Genomic DNA, 15,375 nt, shown 5'->3' with positions numbered 1-15,375 from the left:
CGAGAAAGGAGTAATTCTTTCATATCTTCCTGTGATTTGTTATGTAGAATGCTGATGGCTATCACTGTATGCTCCAGTGCTTGGTGCATGCTGTGTTTATCTTGATAAATTCCAACAACTCAATAATTTTCGTTCCAAGCAAAAGGTAGAATGACTCTTCCAGGACAGACTTTTTTTCCGCAGCCTCCATTCTGCTTTCCGAACATTTTGAAACAATAATAATAAGGATTTGCTTTCACCCAGACCTGTACCACCTTAGATATTGGAGAAGATCTCACAATCATTGAGCTTCTCCTGAACAGATCTGGCTATCGACACTGAGGATAGTTCCTTACGGTTCATTAGTGTCATTAGTGCTTTTCATGCAGGTCGACTTGTTGGTATTGGTAACGGTCAACTTCATACAGTAGGAGTTCAACAGTATTATCAATTGTGAAGAATTTCATCTACAATAGATACAATAAAGGGCTGGGGAGAAGTAGCTTCATCATAAATGGAACTTCAATTTTTCGCTCGATTATCGGTTATTTTTGTTAACTATGATGTCAGCATCTTATTTGCATTGCTTAAGATGCAGTAAATTCGGCTTTCGACGAAACTTGCCGATATTAAGCGCGATACTATTTTCTATGCTGCTGCAATTTTACTACTCATAGGTTAAACTTATGTATGCTTACAACCAACATGCTTCACTAATCACATGTATGTACGGATTTTCATTGATGAGGTGGAGACTGCAATAGTACCTGATGGGTATCTTCAGGCACGAGCCATCTAAATTGGCTTAAAACCATCATACAAACTGATAAGGGTTTCTATTTAATCTGGGTTAGTTCTATGTTTATTTGCATGTATTTGTTAAGAGAATTCTTTATTAGAAAAAAATCAAAGCCTATGCAAATTCAGTTCGCTTTCCTGGGTAGGTTAGTCACAGTTGTTTGCGCCAAGCAGCCAACAGGTCATTCGTAGGTCAAGCTGATGATTGGGAAGGATACAAATAAATATTTATTGGTGTTATATATATATATCAAAAAGCCCACGGACCCTCTTCCCGCCCAACCGGACCGAGGGGCGACCAACCTAAGGATGGGCTGAAGGCAACATCCAAAGGCCCGCATCACAGCGATGATGCGTTTTAACGCAAAGTGTGTGCGACCATGCGAAAATGTATTGCTACATCTCGATTGTCGCAAACACTTCAGCCAATGACGCGGAGGTCCTACACTACAGAGACATGGATCTTATATTGAAGACAGTGCGGATCAAGACTGAAACCCATTAGGTCAGATTGTTACCGGACAGGACTCTTCGGACTATAGCACAGGTTGCAAGGATAACTGCTTTTTGCATCTCCATGTATAGTCCAGCCCTAAGATCGAGCGTTTTCAGCGCTTTATGTAAGTTCTGCGGGACTAATCCCGTCGCTGAAATTATTACTGGGACTACTTGGATCTTTTGTAGTCTCCAAGTCTGCTTCATATCATCTGCCAAGGGGCCGTAGTTCCGGATTTTTTCGTGCTGTTTTTCAACAGTGTTCCGGTCCAACGGTACGGCTACATCGATTATAAAGCACGCTCGTTCTTCCTTCAGAAGCAGAACTAGATCGGGTCTGTTATGATTAACACTGTGGTCGGTGGCAATAGTGTGGTCCCACAGTAATTTGGCCCGATCATTTTCCAAGATTCTCTGCGGAGTATACTTATAGTAAGGATGGTAGGTTGCTACTAAGTTATACTTCAACGCAAGGTTTTGATGGAGAATCTTGCAGACGGAGTTATGACGATTGGTGTACTCGGTACCGCTCAACATCCTGCACGCAGATGTTATGTGCTGGATGGTCTCCTCTTCAGAGTTGCATAACCTACAACTGGAGTTGGTGATTGAGGAGTCGTGAAGAATGTACCGTTTATAATTTTTTGTTGGGAGCGAAGCATCCTGAATTGAAGTTAGGAATGCTTCGGTCTCATAGAAAAGTACACCATTTGTCAACCATTTGTTGGAGGCTTCGATGTCAATGCCTGACAACAACAAATTTTTTATATGACCTCCGTGAATGGGTTTTTCTTTCCACATGTCGATCTTCTGTTGGACTGAAGTAACATTCGACATGGGATCCCATTCTCTGCTTCTCAAGTTCAAAGGAGATAATTTATTATCTGCCATGACGGTAGCCTGATGTATTTGGCTAGAGGATTGTTTCTTATAGAAAAACTCACGAAGAGAATGCACTTGATTGTAGTGCATCGTTTTTAAATCAAGTACCCCCCTTCCTCCCTGATGACGTGGGATAGTGATCCTCAATTTTTCGGCAGCTCTATTGTGCATGTTGTTGTTTGCAAGAACTACCCTTACCCGTCTATTGACAGATTCTAAATCAGTATTACTCCACTGTATCACACCGAAAGTGTATAGAAGGACGGGAATGGCAAAGGTGTTGATTGCCATGATTTTATTTTTCCCGTACAGCTCAGTTTTAAGGACAAGATCCAGACGCCGCTCAAATTCCCCCAGCAACTTAGATTTAATTATTGCCACAACAGGTGTTGTTGCTTGCAATATGCCGAGGTATTTGTAGACGTCGTCCGAATCCATGCCCTCAATTCGGATGTTATTTTGGCTGTATCCTTCGTTGTCGGTGTGTTTTCCCCGAACAATTGTTTTTATGCGACATTTCTCCAAACCCAACTGCATGCCGATATCCCTGCTGAACTGGATGGTGATGTCCAGCAAGGAGCGAAGTTGGTTCTCGTCTTTGGCATACAATTTGATGTCGTCAATGTACATTAAATGGCTTAATGTACATTTCGACAATATGCCATGCTTGACTTGGAACCCGTATTTGCTTTCATGCAAAAGATGGGATAGCGGATTCAAAGCCAAACAAAACCACAGTGGGCTTTCGGCAACTACTAACATCATTGCTGCCGTTGACAGAATTTTGGCTGATCGTTTGGCTAGCGAGATTACTGCTACAGAGGTTCACAGCCTGATCTACGTTGCAGCTGCCACGGTTATTCGTCTCCATAACCAACATCTTAGAGCGAATAACAGAGGTATGCGCAGAAGGACTTTACCGTTCTGGGTGTTTCGACTCAACAAAAGAGTCGAAAAGTTGAGAAAGGAGATTGGTCGTGTGACGCAAGCACTCCTTGGAAATCCATCACCAAGAGTGCACAGATGCGTTGCGAACATCATTGGAAACTACCATCTGTCCAATGATATGCCAATCGAAGAAATCCTCGAGGTGCTGAAGCAGAAACTTGCGGTATGCTCCAATCGCATCCGTAGGTATCAGAAAAGCTTTCAGCGAAGGACAGACAACACCTTGTTCTTCCAGAACCAACGAGGATTCTACAAAAATCTCATCAACTCAGGTAGGGAAAGTAACCTCAATCTGGATCAGGCAGAAGACTTCTGGAGAAGTGTTTGGAGCGAATCCAGTCGTTGCAATTTAGAAGCAGCGTGGCTCCCACACCTTATGCGTTCATGCGAGGCCCTCCCCGAAATGACCATGCCTGACGTAACTGAAGTCGATGTTAAAGCAGTCCTTGACAAGGCAGGTAACTGGAAGGCGCCAGGAGTTGACAAAATTCACAACTTCTGGCTGAAGCGGTTCAAGAGCACTCACAGGATATTGGCAAATCAATTTAATCAGATGATTGCCGATCCTGATTTAGTTCCACCATTTTTCACCAAGGGGATAACTTTCCTCATCCCCAAGGAACAGGGTGTCTCTTGCCCTTCAAAATGTCGACCAATTACTTGTCTTCCTACCATCTACAAGGTCTTCACTTCAGTTCTGTGCGCGAACATCTCAAAACATCTTGATGTTCATAAATTGATAGCTGAGGAGCAAAAAGGATGCGCAAAAGGCTCCCGAGGCTGCAAAGAACAGCTTATAATCGATACGGTAGCTGTAAAGCAGGCTGTCCACCAAAAACGAAACATCTCGACATCCTACATCGATTATAAATCAGCCTTTGACTCCATATCACATTCGTGGTTACTACAAGTGTTACGCTTGTATAAAATCAACCCGAATGTTGTTCTTCTTCTGAGAACAGTAATGAAGAATTGGAGCACGAAGCTATCGGTATCTTCGCAAACATCAGGAGAGATACCAATCAGGCGTGGCATTTTCCAAGGCGACTCTCTAAGCCCACTGTGGTTTTGTTTGGCTTTGAATCCGCTATCCCATCTTTTGCATGAAAGCAAATACGGGTTCCAAGTCAAGCATGGCATATTGTCGAAATGTACATTAAGCCATTTAATGTACATTGACGACATCAAATTGTATGCCAAAGACGAGAACCAACTTCGCTCCTTGCTGGACATCACCATCCAGTTCAGCAGGGATATCGGCATGCAGTTGGGTTTGGAGAAATGTCGCATAAAAACAATTGTTCGGGGAAAACACACCGACAACGAAGGATACAGCCAAAATAACATCCGAATTGAGGGCATGGATTCGGACGACGTCTACAAATACCTCGGCATATTGCAAGCAACAACACCTGTTGTGGCAATAATTAAATCTAAGTTGCTGGGGGAATTTGAGCGGCGTCTGGATCTTGTCCTTAAAACTGAGCTGTACGGGAAAAATAAAATCATGGCAATCAACACCTTTGCCATTCCCGTCCTTCTATACACTTTCGGTGTGATACAGTGGAGTAATACTGATTTAGAATCTGTCAATAGACGGGTAAGGGTAGTTCTTGCAAACAACAACATGCACAATAGAGCTGCCGAAAAATTGAGGATCACTATCCCACGTCATCAGGGAGGAAGGGGGGTACTTGATTTAAAAACGATGCACTACAATCAAGTGCATTCTCTTCGTGAGTTTTTCTATAAGAAACAATCCTCTAGCCAAATACATCAGGCTACCGTCATGGCAGATACTAAATTATCTCCTTTGAACTTGAGAAGCAGAGAATGGGATCCCATGTCGAATGTTACTTCAGTCCAACAGAAGATCGACATGTGGAAAGAAAAACCCATTCACGGAGGTCATATAAAAAATTTGTTGTTGTCAGGCATTGACATCGAAGCCTCCAACAAATGGTTGACAAATGGTGTACTTTTCTATGAGACCGAAGCATTCCTAACTTCAATTCAGGATGCTTCGCTCCCAACAAAAAATTATAAACGGTACATTCTTCACGACTCCTCAATCACCAACTCCAGTTGTAGGTTATGCAACTGTGAAGAGGAGACCATCCAGCACATAACATCTGCGTGCAGGATGTTGAGCGGTACCGAGTACACCAATCGTCATAACTCCGTCTGCAAGATTCTCCATCAAAACCTTGCGTTGAAGTATAACTTAGTAGCAACCTACCATCCTTACTATAAGTATACTCCGCAGAGAATCTTGGAAAATGATCGGGCCAAATTACTGTGGGACCACACTATTGCCACCGACCACAGTGTTAATCATAACAGACCCGATCTAGTTCTGCTTCTGAAGGAAGAACGAGCGTGCTTTATAATCGATGTAGCCGTACCGTTGGACCGGAACACTGTTGAAAAACAGCACGAAAAAATCCGGAACTACGGCCCCTTGGCAGATGATATGAAGCAGACTTGGAGACTACAAAAGATCCAAGTAGTCCCAGTAATAATTTCAGCGACGGGATTAGTCCCGCAGAACTTACATAAAGCGCTGAAAACGCTCGATCTTAGGGCTGGACTATACATGGAGATGCAAAAAGCAGTTATCCTTGCAACCTGTGCTATAGTCCGAAGAGTCCTGTCCGGTAACAATCTGACCTAATGGGTTTCAGTCTTGATCCGCACTGTCTTCAATATAAGATCCATGTCTCTGTAGTGTAGGACCTCCGCGTCATTGGCTGAAGTGTTTGCGACAATCGAGATGTAGCAATACATTTTCGCATGGTCGCACACACTTTGCGTTAAAACGCATCATCGCTGTGATGCGGGCCTTTGGATGTTGCCTTCAGCCCATCCTTAGGTTGGTCGCCCCTCGGTCCGGTTGGGCGGGAAGAGGGTCCGTGGGCTTTTTGAAATATAGAAGACAACATTTTACGTACTCTAGGTAACTTGGTGAATTTCCGTGAAATATATTGCAACAAACTTAAAAAAAAGAACTACGAATTGAGTTTGAAATCATCCTTTGTGTGGCCGGCAGCAAGAACAATATCCTCGATAGTAGTGGGTGCACCTATAGATTAAACCCAATAAGACAGGTATTGAAATACACTAGTAGTTTTACTCACCAAGTTCATACCATGCATCGATACCTGCATCATTCCTGGCTGAGTCCAATGCATGTCTCAAAGCGAACACTGCACAAATCGACATACAAATTCCCATTTCACCAGTTGCTAAAAATATACATTCTCCCTGATAGTTTTGTTAAATTTTCCAACAAGAAAAACAGTACTTACTTTTCGAACGAAGAAATCCATATGGATTAGGTCTATTTTGAAGAAGCTTAACACGAAAATCAATCGGAATGTCCTTAGCGCCGGGCACTTTATATTCCCACGTATTGAAAGTTTTTAATTCGCCCGTTTGTCGATCGTACACCAGCTTCTCTGTCAACCAATAACCTAAACCTTGGACAAATCCTCCTTCAATTTGCCCTACATCAATAAGTGGGCTTAGGCTTTCACCAGTGTCCTCCACAATATCGGCGCGTGTTATCTGCCACTTCCCAGTAAGTATATCAACCTCCATCTCGGTGCAAGCCAACCCCCATACATCATATCCTTGTAAATCTCCTGCTTTGTGAATTTGTCTTGAGAAGAGGTTAATATTCTCTTCGTGACTTTTTTGGACCAGTTCTAACCAAGTAGGGTTTGACAGTTTATCGCGAATTGGCTTCATACGAGAAAGTAGTTGATTGCAAGCTTTGCGTACGGCCTGTATGTAAATAGGTGCAAGTATGATATATTAAAAACCTTTGTATTTACAAAAAGAAAAGTACGACTGCGCACAAATTAAATTAAACGTAGACAGTGGGTAGACCCAAATAAAAGTGAAAGTGAAAAAGGGTCAAGTGAAAAAGGGTCAAGATGAAACTTTCTAGGAATCCCACCGCAATCACGATCCAGACAATGGTAGCAAAGCGAGTTTTTACAATATTATTCAACTGTTTCCAACTAAAGTCGAATTGTTACTCAGAAATTTCAACAGCCAAAGATAACTCGAAAATAATTGTTTCTTATTTACCGATTATCTAATAAAACGTTCTATATATAAGAAATATGTGGTTATCCGGTCTATCCAGATAAGAATATCCAAATATTGCAAGCCAAGCGCATTTAGCATATTAATATCAACATTTGTTTATCCCAATTGCACCCGCTCAAATAACAAATCATTCTCTTCAGTATGGGAATAAACTGTTAATAAACTAATTGAAGAACCAAATGCAGAGTATATAAAGAGGAATCGCAGATAGAAGAGTCTTCTTCAGTGGTTAGTCGGTCAGTGTTCGGTGTTCAGTTCTTCATTTCGTTTCATTTCAATAGTTTAGTTCGGTAATAAGTGATCTAAGTAAATATTAGGTGTGTTAAATAAAGTATTATTTCAAACTAATTAAAGTATTTTTTTCATTGGGCCGATTGCCCATAGAAAATATATTTTTAATAATCCCGGAGAACGGAATTTTAACTCTCGTGATGGTTATCTTAATTTAACTCAGGTGCTCATTCACAGCTAAGTCGATTTGCATCTAACGTCAAGTTATGATACAAATCCCACTGACACAAGTGAGATTTAAGCCGCAACCATCCATACGCTTGCTTCCTTACGGCAGCCTAGTGCTTTTACCACTGAGCTGTCCTGGACAACTTGGAAGCTTGTATCTTCAAAAACAAACAAATTTAATACTCAATGAAACATTATAGTGCAGGTTTCAGGTGGTACTTATTCCTTCAGTAGCCTTGGTTGAACACATTCCAGTCCACCAAATGCCATTTAATTGCCTTCGCATTGAAACTAGAAACTCAGAAGCAATTCAAATGATATGAAAGGTATTGTGGTTTCCTTATTGAGAAAATTCGTTTGCAACTACATAGCTCGTAACATTCTGTTCGGTATGAACAAATCTGTAGCCGATACACATTGAATGATCTTAAATGCTTATCGTGAAACTGTGAAAATGGAAGACTTTTGAGTTTCAATGTTTGAAGATTGCAAAGACTGGAAATTGTAACTATGCACCTAAAATGAATTCATAACGATAACATCAGGAAATCATCGCGGAATGTTTAGATGTTCTTGCCCAAAGAGAATATGTCTGGCTAGAAGGTCCGGTTTAGCACAGTGGGTCACCTTTTAAAGCCAAATGAAACAATCAGCTGGTGTTGAACGCAGGCGGTCTTATATGAAGACATTAGCGAGATTTTTTCAGTTTCCGGATCGATTGTGGCTGTCCTTAGACTTTACTTCCTCCATATGCAACCTCAAAATATAGACCTGCCTTGCAAAGTGCATAGCGAGATTCTTTGCTCCACGTTTTATGTGGCTCTATTTACTAAAAGCTAATATTGCACGATTAAAGAAAATACAACTAATATTTATTTTTTTTATAGGTAACCCTTTTTCCCCCTATACTGGTGACCGTCTCGAACGAGTTATGTCCCCATAACGACCATCAACATCTTACATTTACTTGCAATTCATATTTTTACCTTAAGTAAACATAAATTTATTCTAAATTGCACTTTTTACAAATTCGTAATAAAATACATTTTTCCGGCAAGTTCATTGTATCAGATATCTTTCTAGCACATGCCGGATGTGCATTTTCGAAGTAAGCATAAAATAAAATGTATAGAAGACAGCAATAGAAATTAACAGAAGAGGTTGTAATCGGGATTTTGGCAGAAACGCTGCCCTAATAAATCGTTAAAAAACTTAAACTTTTGTTTTTTTTAAGAAGGGTTAATGTATAACCCATAACTAACGCGACGACCTTCTTTGGCGTCGAGTGCAGAAAGCAGACGAGCATCTGCGGTTCTTGAGGGTAGCGACCACGTTCAATTACCACCGCGTCCGTTGGAACAGAAGCAAACACGACCTGGTCCTTTGTTTTCACGACGCCGACATTGTCCAGAAGACAACCGATGTTCTCATGAACCAGCAGCGCTTTGGGTCAGTAGGCAAACCTATCCTCTCTAGCCCGGCAACGATCAGCCGCAGTGAGGACTTTCGAGACAAAGGAGCCGCCCCAATCCATACTGGAACTTGCATCACCAGTTGTACGGCTCGCCAGCGCAGAAATACGATGGGCCTTCCTCCTTCAACGGCAACAATCAAAGAAACTGGCAAATCCGCCTTCGACTCAAACGGGTGAGGTCGACGTTACTATTCCCGCAGAAAAACGCCTCAATATATTCCACCGCAACACCCATATAAAGTCCCTGATCGACCCAGGTTTAGCCATTGCTTTGCTTCCTATGACTATCAACAGCCAGCGGCAACTACAGCACCTACCGCTCACTTTCCAGGCAGCCATAGCGTAGCCGATCGTTAAGTTCAGTGCAAGCAGGTTGACATTGAATTTGGGCCTACCTAGCACGTATTCCTGGCAGTACACCGTAGCGAAACTCCTGCCCCAACACGTTCTCCTCATCGATATTTGAGGCAAGAAATTACAGGATTGATTAATCGAACTTGTTTTGTACGACAACATGGAGCTACTTTCATCCACATTGTAATTGTAGAAGTCGCCACTGCTTCAGAAGAACACAAAATTCACAACGCGGTTTCCTTAGAAGTTTCAAAGACATCTGCCTTTTCAAAGTACAACTATCTTACTACCGAATCTTACAGTAAATTACAAGATTCTCACAACGGGCTCTCAATCTTTGAGCGTCCCCTAATGCTTGTCCAACCCCGCTTTGAAGCCGCCAAGAAGCAATTTTAACATCTACAGGAACAGAGCAACGCCAACCACCACCCGCGCAGTGGGCCAGTTTACTCCACCCCGTTTTAAAGACATACCGCACAGGAACGAAGTAAAGCACATTGGCTATACCCTCTCTTCAAAAATGATTAAGCCTCCCTAGCGCAAAGTCCAAGCTACCGACGATTTTCATCGACATAAGCGTAGACAACTATACTATACCCTTTAACAGCAGGTAGCCTTCAAGAGAATCGAGAACATGGTGTCATATGCGTTTCCTCCTTCGACCGTGGTTGCTGTGACCTCTATGTTAGTGCGGAAACTACAGCCGCAGCTCAAGCTAGCGATTAGCAAATCCGTCATCCAAGTTGAAGCCCCAAGTTGCCTTTTAAACGATTGCGCGTCAACGTGCGACACCTGATGCAACACACGACACTTGAGCATCAGTTCGCCTGCTTTCTCAGAGGTAGGTCTGGGCCGACATCCGAAAAGATTTCGCTCGAGGATTTCAGCAATGCTTGCTTTGCCAACACTCCAATGCGTATCGTCGTGGCCGTTACCTGTCCCTCTTGCAGACTAAAGAGCTACCACCTTCGCTTTGTCTTTGGTTGGTCGCCCACGGTTACGTCGGAATCGTTCGAAGCAGTGACTTTCACGGAGCTGGTCAATCTCCTCGGTGCCAACCGCATCCGAACATTATGTCAACCCTAGGTCCGTTCTGCTACCGACAGTTCTCTTCGGCCCTCGAACTGCCTTCACTGAGTACCTTCAAGTTTCACCAGCTGAGGTGCTATTTGGAACGACGCTTTGACAATGCAAAGTCGTATCCTTCATAGTTTGCGCAAGGCTTATGACACTTCACTCAGGCTTTCAAACCTATGCTAACATCTAACCATGTTGCGGACAGGAACTGAAATGAGTAGGCTACCAATTTCGAAACTTTACTGCTACCGAAACACCAATAACGCCTTGGATGGGGACTAAACTCACGCAGAACTCTTTTAGCTATCAAAAATGACTAAAATTAGCTTCTGGAATGCGTGCATGCTTCTCGACAATGGTATGGAGGGTCTTCACAATGCTCCCTTTCTCCAACTCGAGCGAGAATTCCAACAGTATAAGCTGGATATTCTGATCCTAAACGAAACGAGATCGTAGGACTCTACAGAGTACTCCCCTCCCGGTTGCGGCAATATGATTTTGCACTCCGGAAAGTCAACGAATATGTATTATTATTGACGGCTACCACAAGGTGCGCACTCATGACCTGGGAACCGGTTTCTGACAGGATTGTTACCGCAAGTTAATGGCCCAGGTTATGGAGCATCACAATTGTACAATGCTATGCATCAACGGAGACTTCCGATATTGTAGACAATAATGTTTTTTACGAGCAATTACACGGTGTTCAGGGGAGGCTTCCTAAAGTAGACATTCTGATCGTGATCGCAACACCTTGCTCCGACATGGGAGGAGGAAATACGGTCTTGGCTACCATAATCACAACATTGGGAGATTTGAAGATTTCAGCAGCAGAATGATCGTTAAGATTTCAAAAAAGGGCACCCGTTTTGAGTGTGAGGAATGGCTGGATATCTGCGTATTTCCGGCATCTCAAAGATATCAGCTAAAATAATGCGGGAATGCATCAGAAAATGCCTCGAGAGCTGCATCGTCAAAGAGTAGGCCCCTACCACGCAATTGATAATAAAAGTAAGATTCTAAAAATAAACAATTAGGAGAAAATTATATCGATTTCTACCTGTGTATTGAACTTTGTTAAATACAAGCTTCTAAAGATCCTCCTGAATTGATTGATCAACACCCTAGGGATCATGTTGAAACAGTGTTTGCAGAAAGCTTCGAGAAAGCTCTTAACAACGTGAACAGGGAGTGTATTTGGCGAGACAGTCCTAAAAAACTAGTAACTATTATCGGAGCAATATATAATTGCACAAAATGTCACTTGCTGCATCATGGTAAAGTCTCGCAGGAATTTGTGTTTGAAAGTCTTTCAGTGTTGTATCTTACCACCGATATTGTTTCATCTCGCTATCGGCGGCATTCTCCATGCAGTCCTGTTTAGAGGCATAGAGAAGTTGACAAATAGAAAAAAAACAGACAGGAAGAGAAACGTCAAAAGCTGCCCGAGAATCTCGTCAAATGCAAGGCAAATATAGGCGTCTCCTTTATTGTCAGGACAGTTCAACATATCGAAAAGCTTCCCGACAATCAAGCGACATCGTCTTAAGATAAAGCCAACCCAAATGTGGAGCAAATTTTATTTTTTAGAAAACAAGAGTCTATAATATAAAAAAAAACTACTCCCTATCCTAGGGATGGGAAAAGAACAGATTAGAACTCATTGAAGTGGTAGATAAGGTATACATCCAGAAATAATGAAATAAGTACTGAGTAGAACCAGGAGCACGCAACTAAAATAATTCCTTAATATTACCAATCCCACCTGGACTCTAAAAACTGCTAGGGCGGTTTCCAAATTTCCAAAATCAAATACGGAATAATATTAGTAACTAATACAGATAAAGGGTTGCTAAATATTAGTCAAATTAAACGAATAAGATGTATATTTAAGGCAGACGACGTAGGCTAGTCCAGCAGTAAATATGAACAAATTAGAGATAGTTATTTCAAAATATGTGAAAACAAACTGTTACTTCAAAATACTCACTAAACAAACCGTCTCGCTTGTAACGCTCCCACCAGATACTAGACTGTTAGCACCATCAAATGTATTGGACGCTTTTACTGTAACCATATCTAGAGGTATTCCAAGTGTATAAGCAGCAACTTGAGCAGCTTTTGTGTTGACTCCTTGTCCCATTTCAATTCCACCATGGCTGATTAGAACCGTGCCGTCATAATGATATATGGCTACTGCAGCCGACATTTGACCAATATATATAATTGGGTACCGCATAAGTGATATCGCTATCCCACGCTTTCTCCAGCGATTTTCTCCATTGAAGACGTCTATATTTTTGCGTCGCTGACGATAGTCTGTTTGCTTGATGAAATCTGGCAATAATTTTTTCATGTCACTACCGTCTGGAATGTTGTTGAGGCGGACATCTACTGGATCCATTTTGACCACTCTTGCAATGTGCTCCATTACGTTTTCAGTCATGGCAATGCCTTCAAGAGTCCCAGGGGCACGACACCATGTGTTGGATGGTGCATCCGTGATGACATTAGTCCCATTGATTACCCAGGAATCCGTTCGATTGTAACAATTAGCGGCAGTAGGGATAGTGAAATTCTCGATGGGGCTTTCGTTGACTGTAGTTCCCATGTCTTCGTAAAAATTAAGTGTGAAGGATTTTATTTTTCCTTTATCGTTAGTAGTCAATATATAATCGCAAATACATGGAAATCTTTTTCCAGATATTCTCATATTATTTTCAATGCTCTGAACAAATCGCACTGGGCGGTTTGACAGCCAGCTCGCTAGGGCACAACCAACTGCGACATGATTGCAACGGGAGATCCTACTACCAAAACTGCCCCCTAACCGACGAACCTCAATTTCGATGCGATTGCTTGGAAGGTTCAAAGTATTAGTGATGCTGGCCTGTACGTGGTCCATGTGTTGAGTCGATGAATACAAAAACAGGCCATTCTGACGGGGAATACAGATTGTTGTATGGGACTCAATTGAGAAGTGAAATTGTCCCTCTAGCTCAAAATGCCCACGAATTCGTCGAGTTTTGCCTAAGTGCTTTTCAACTAGATGGTCCTCTTTTACTTTGACGAACTCATCCTCACTATCGTCCTGGCAAACCGCACTCTCATTTGCAATTACATCCTTTAGAGTTGGCGTCAGTATTTTCTTCCTTTCATTATGCTCGTAAAGAATATGTACTTTGGTCGCTGCAATTTGAGCCATTTTATTTGATTTCGCTAAAATAATCCCAACAGGTTGCGAGTGGTACCTGACAATATCCGCGCAGAACAATTCTTCATTCTCAAAGATTTGAAACAACCCGATTACTACAAAGGAATTAGTCCCTGGGATATCTTTTGCCGAGTAGAACGCAATCACACCTTCCATCGCTAGTGCTTCGGAAGCATCAATGCTTGCAACTGTGGATAGAACTCTGGTAGCTGGAACAAATGCCGCCCAAACTTCATCCGGTAAATGTGGAGCATCGTTCGCAAAATGTGCTTCACCAGAACATTGCCACACAGCTTCCAGTTTTCGCACTGGCTTGTTTACAGGCCACAATTCTTCTTTAGTATCGAAGTATTGGGTACCACTCGAGATAGGCCGCTTTGGAAAATGTCCACCACTTAGATAAATGCGCCCAATATAACCTCGTGGAGCATTTTTTATCACAAATTTATAGAATAGACCAAGTGCCAATTTTTTCCGATATTCTGGTGATGGCGCTGGAAGTACCCAGTCTGGTCGGAGTTCAGCATTTAAAATGTTGAGTGCTTCTGCGAAGGTTCTGGGATCAAACAAGTTTCGGCCTTTGAAAAACCTTTTCGTTGCAGTTGATTCGTTAAACTGAGAGTTTATTCCCCCGAACACAACTCTCGATGTTAGGATTTTTGTTCCAGAGACACTGAAAAGGAAACCAGCATTTACGAATGCGTGCGAATGTTGTGCTCGTGGTTCGATCTGGAAGGCAGAAAGAATATTTATGAACATACCTTTCGGATAAAAGAATATTCCGGAAGAAAATCGTCTTAGTCTCTGGACTAAAAATCATTTTTATTTAAGTTTTCCTGTAAAATCAAATCCTGCTATGGCAGGAAGGTTACGACTGGGATGACATTATTCAGGAACCGTTCCGAAAGCAACTTGAAAATGTGTTCTCGTCCTTAGAATACCTGAATGAAATTCGGGTTCCACGTTGGAGTGGGCACACCTCCAAGGATGAAAAGATGGAGCTAGTAGGCTTCAGCGATGCATCCGGTGATGGTTACGCCGCGGTCATCTATAGTCGACGCAAAATTGAGACGGGTTACCTCGTGCGGTTGATCGCAGCCCGAGGGCGTGTCACGCCTTTAAAGACACGATCGAGTATAAGCTCCAAAGCATGCACGATCCCTAAACTCGAGTTGGAAAGTGTAGTACTATTAACGGAATTGTTCAACGACGTCCGTAAAAACCTAGGGACTAGCCCAGTAAAATTCACCACCTACCCCTGAAATTTCGATGTTGGTCTTTTTCTTTTTTAACCGAAGTTTCTGTACTAGATCTTCGGTTATATAGCTGCTCTGACTGCCTTGATCGATCAAACACCGAACTGGAACGGCATGTCCTTCTCTTGCCTCTAGCTTAACGACAGCTGTTGGAAGAACGGTTCCGGACCATGACAATGCTGTCGAATTTTTGGCATGATGAACAGCAGAAGACGGGTTATCCCCTTTGCACGGATGCATGGCAGTAAGATGTTGCCCTTTGCATATTTCGCATTGGAGATTCTTGCGTTTATTGCACGCTTCCCCCCTGATATATTTGTGGG

The 15,375-nt window shown here is 42.3% G+C and overlaps 1 protein-coding gene across 2 annotated transcripts in view; it reads right to left on the bottom strand.

Annotated features, from left to right (window-relative positions):
• Positions 1-843: 843 nt before the first annotated feature.
• LOC119647022 (indole-3-acetaldehyde oxidase-like) overlaps positions 844-15,375 on the bottom strand; it is a 72,398-nt gene continuing 57,866 nt past the window's right edge. For both annotated transcript variants that reach the window (XM_038047759.1, XM_038047760.1), the window contains exons 5-9: positions 12,573-14,525; positions 6,411-6,888; positions 6,240-6,347; positions 6,054-6,184; positions 844-975 (exon numbers count right to left, since the gene is read on the bottom strand). In XM_038047759.1, coding sequence (XP_037903687.1) covers positions 6,111-6,184; positions 6,240-6,347; positions 6,411-6,888; positions 12,573-14,525 — 2,613 coding nt within the window. In that variant the 3' untranslated portion in view covers positions 844-975; positions 6,054-6,110. The remainder of the gene's footprint in view (positions 976-6,053; positions 6,185-6,239; positions 6,348-6,410; positions 6,889-12,572; positions 14,526-15,375) is intronic.

Source organism: Hermetia illucens, chromosome 1 (assembly GCF_905115235.1).
Source record: "Hermetia illucens chromosome 1, iHerIll2.2.curated.20191125, whole genome shotgun sequence".
Classification (NCBI taxonomy): domain Eukaryota; kingdom Metazoa; phylum Arthropoda; class Insecta; order Diptera; family Stratiomyidae; genus Hermetia; species Hermetia illucens.
This window is presented reverse-complemented; position numbering and strand designations above follow the sequence as displayed.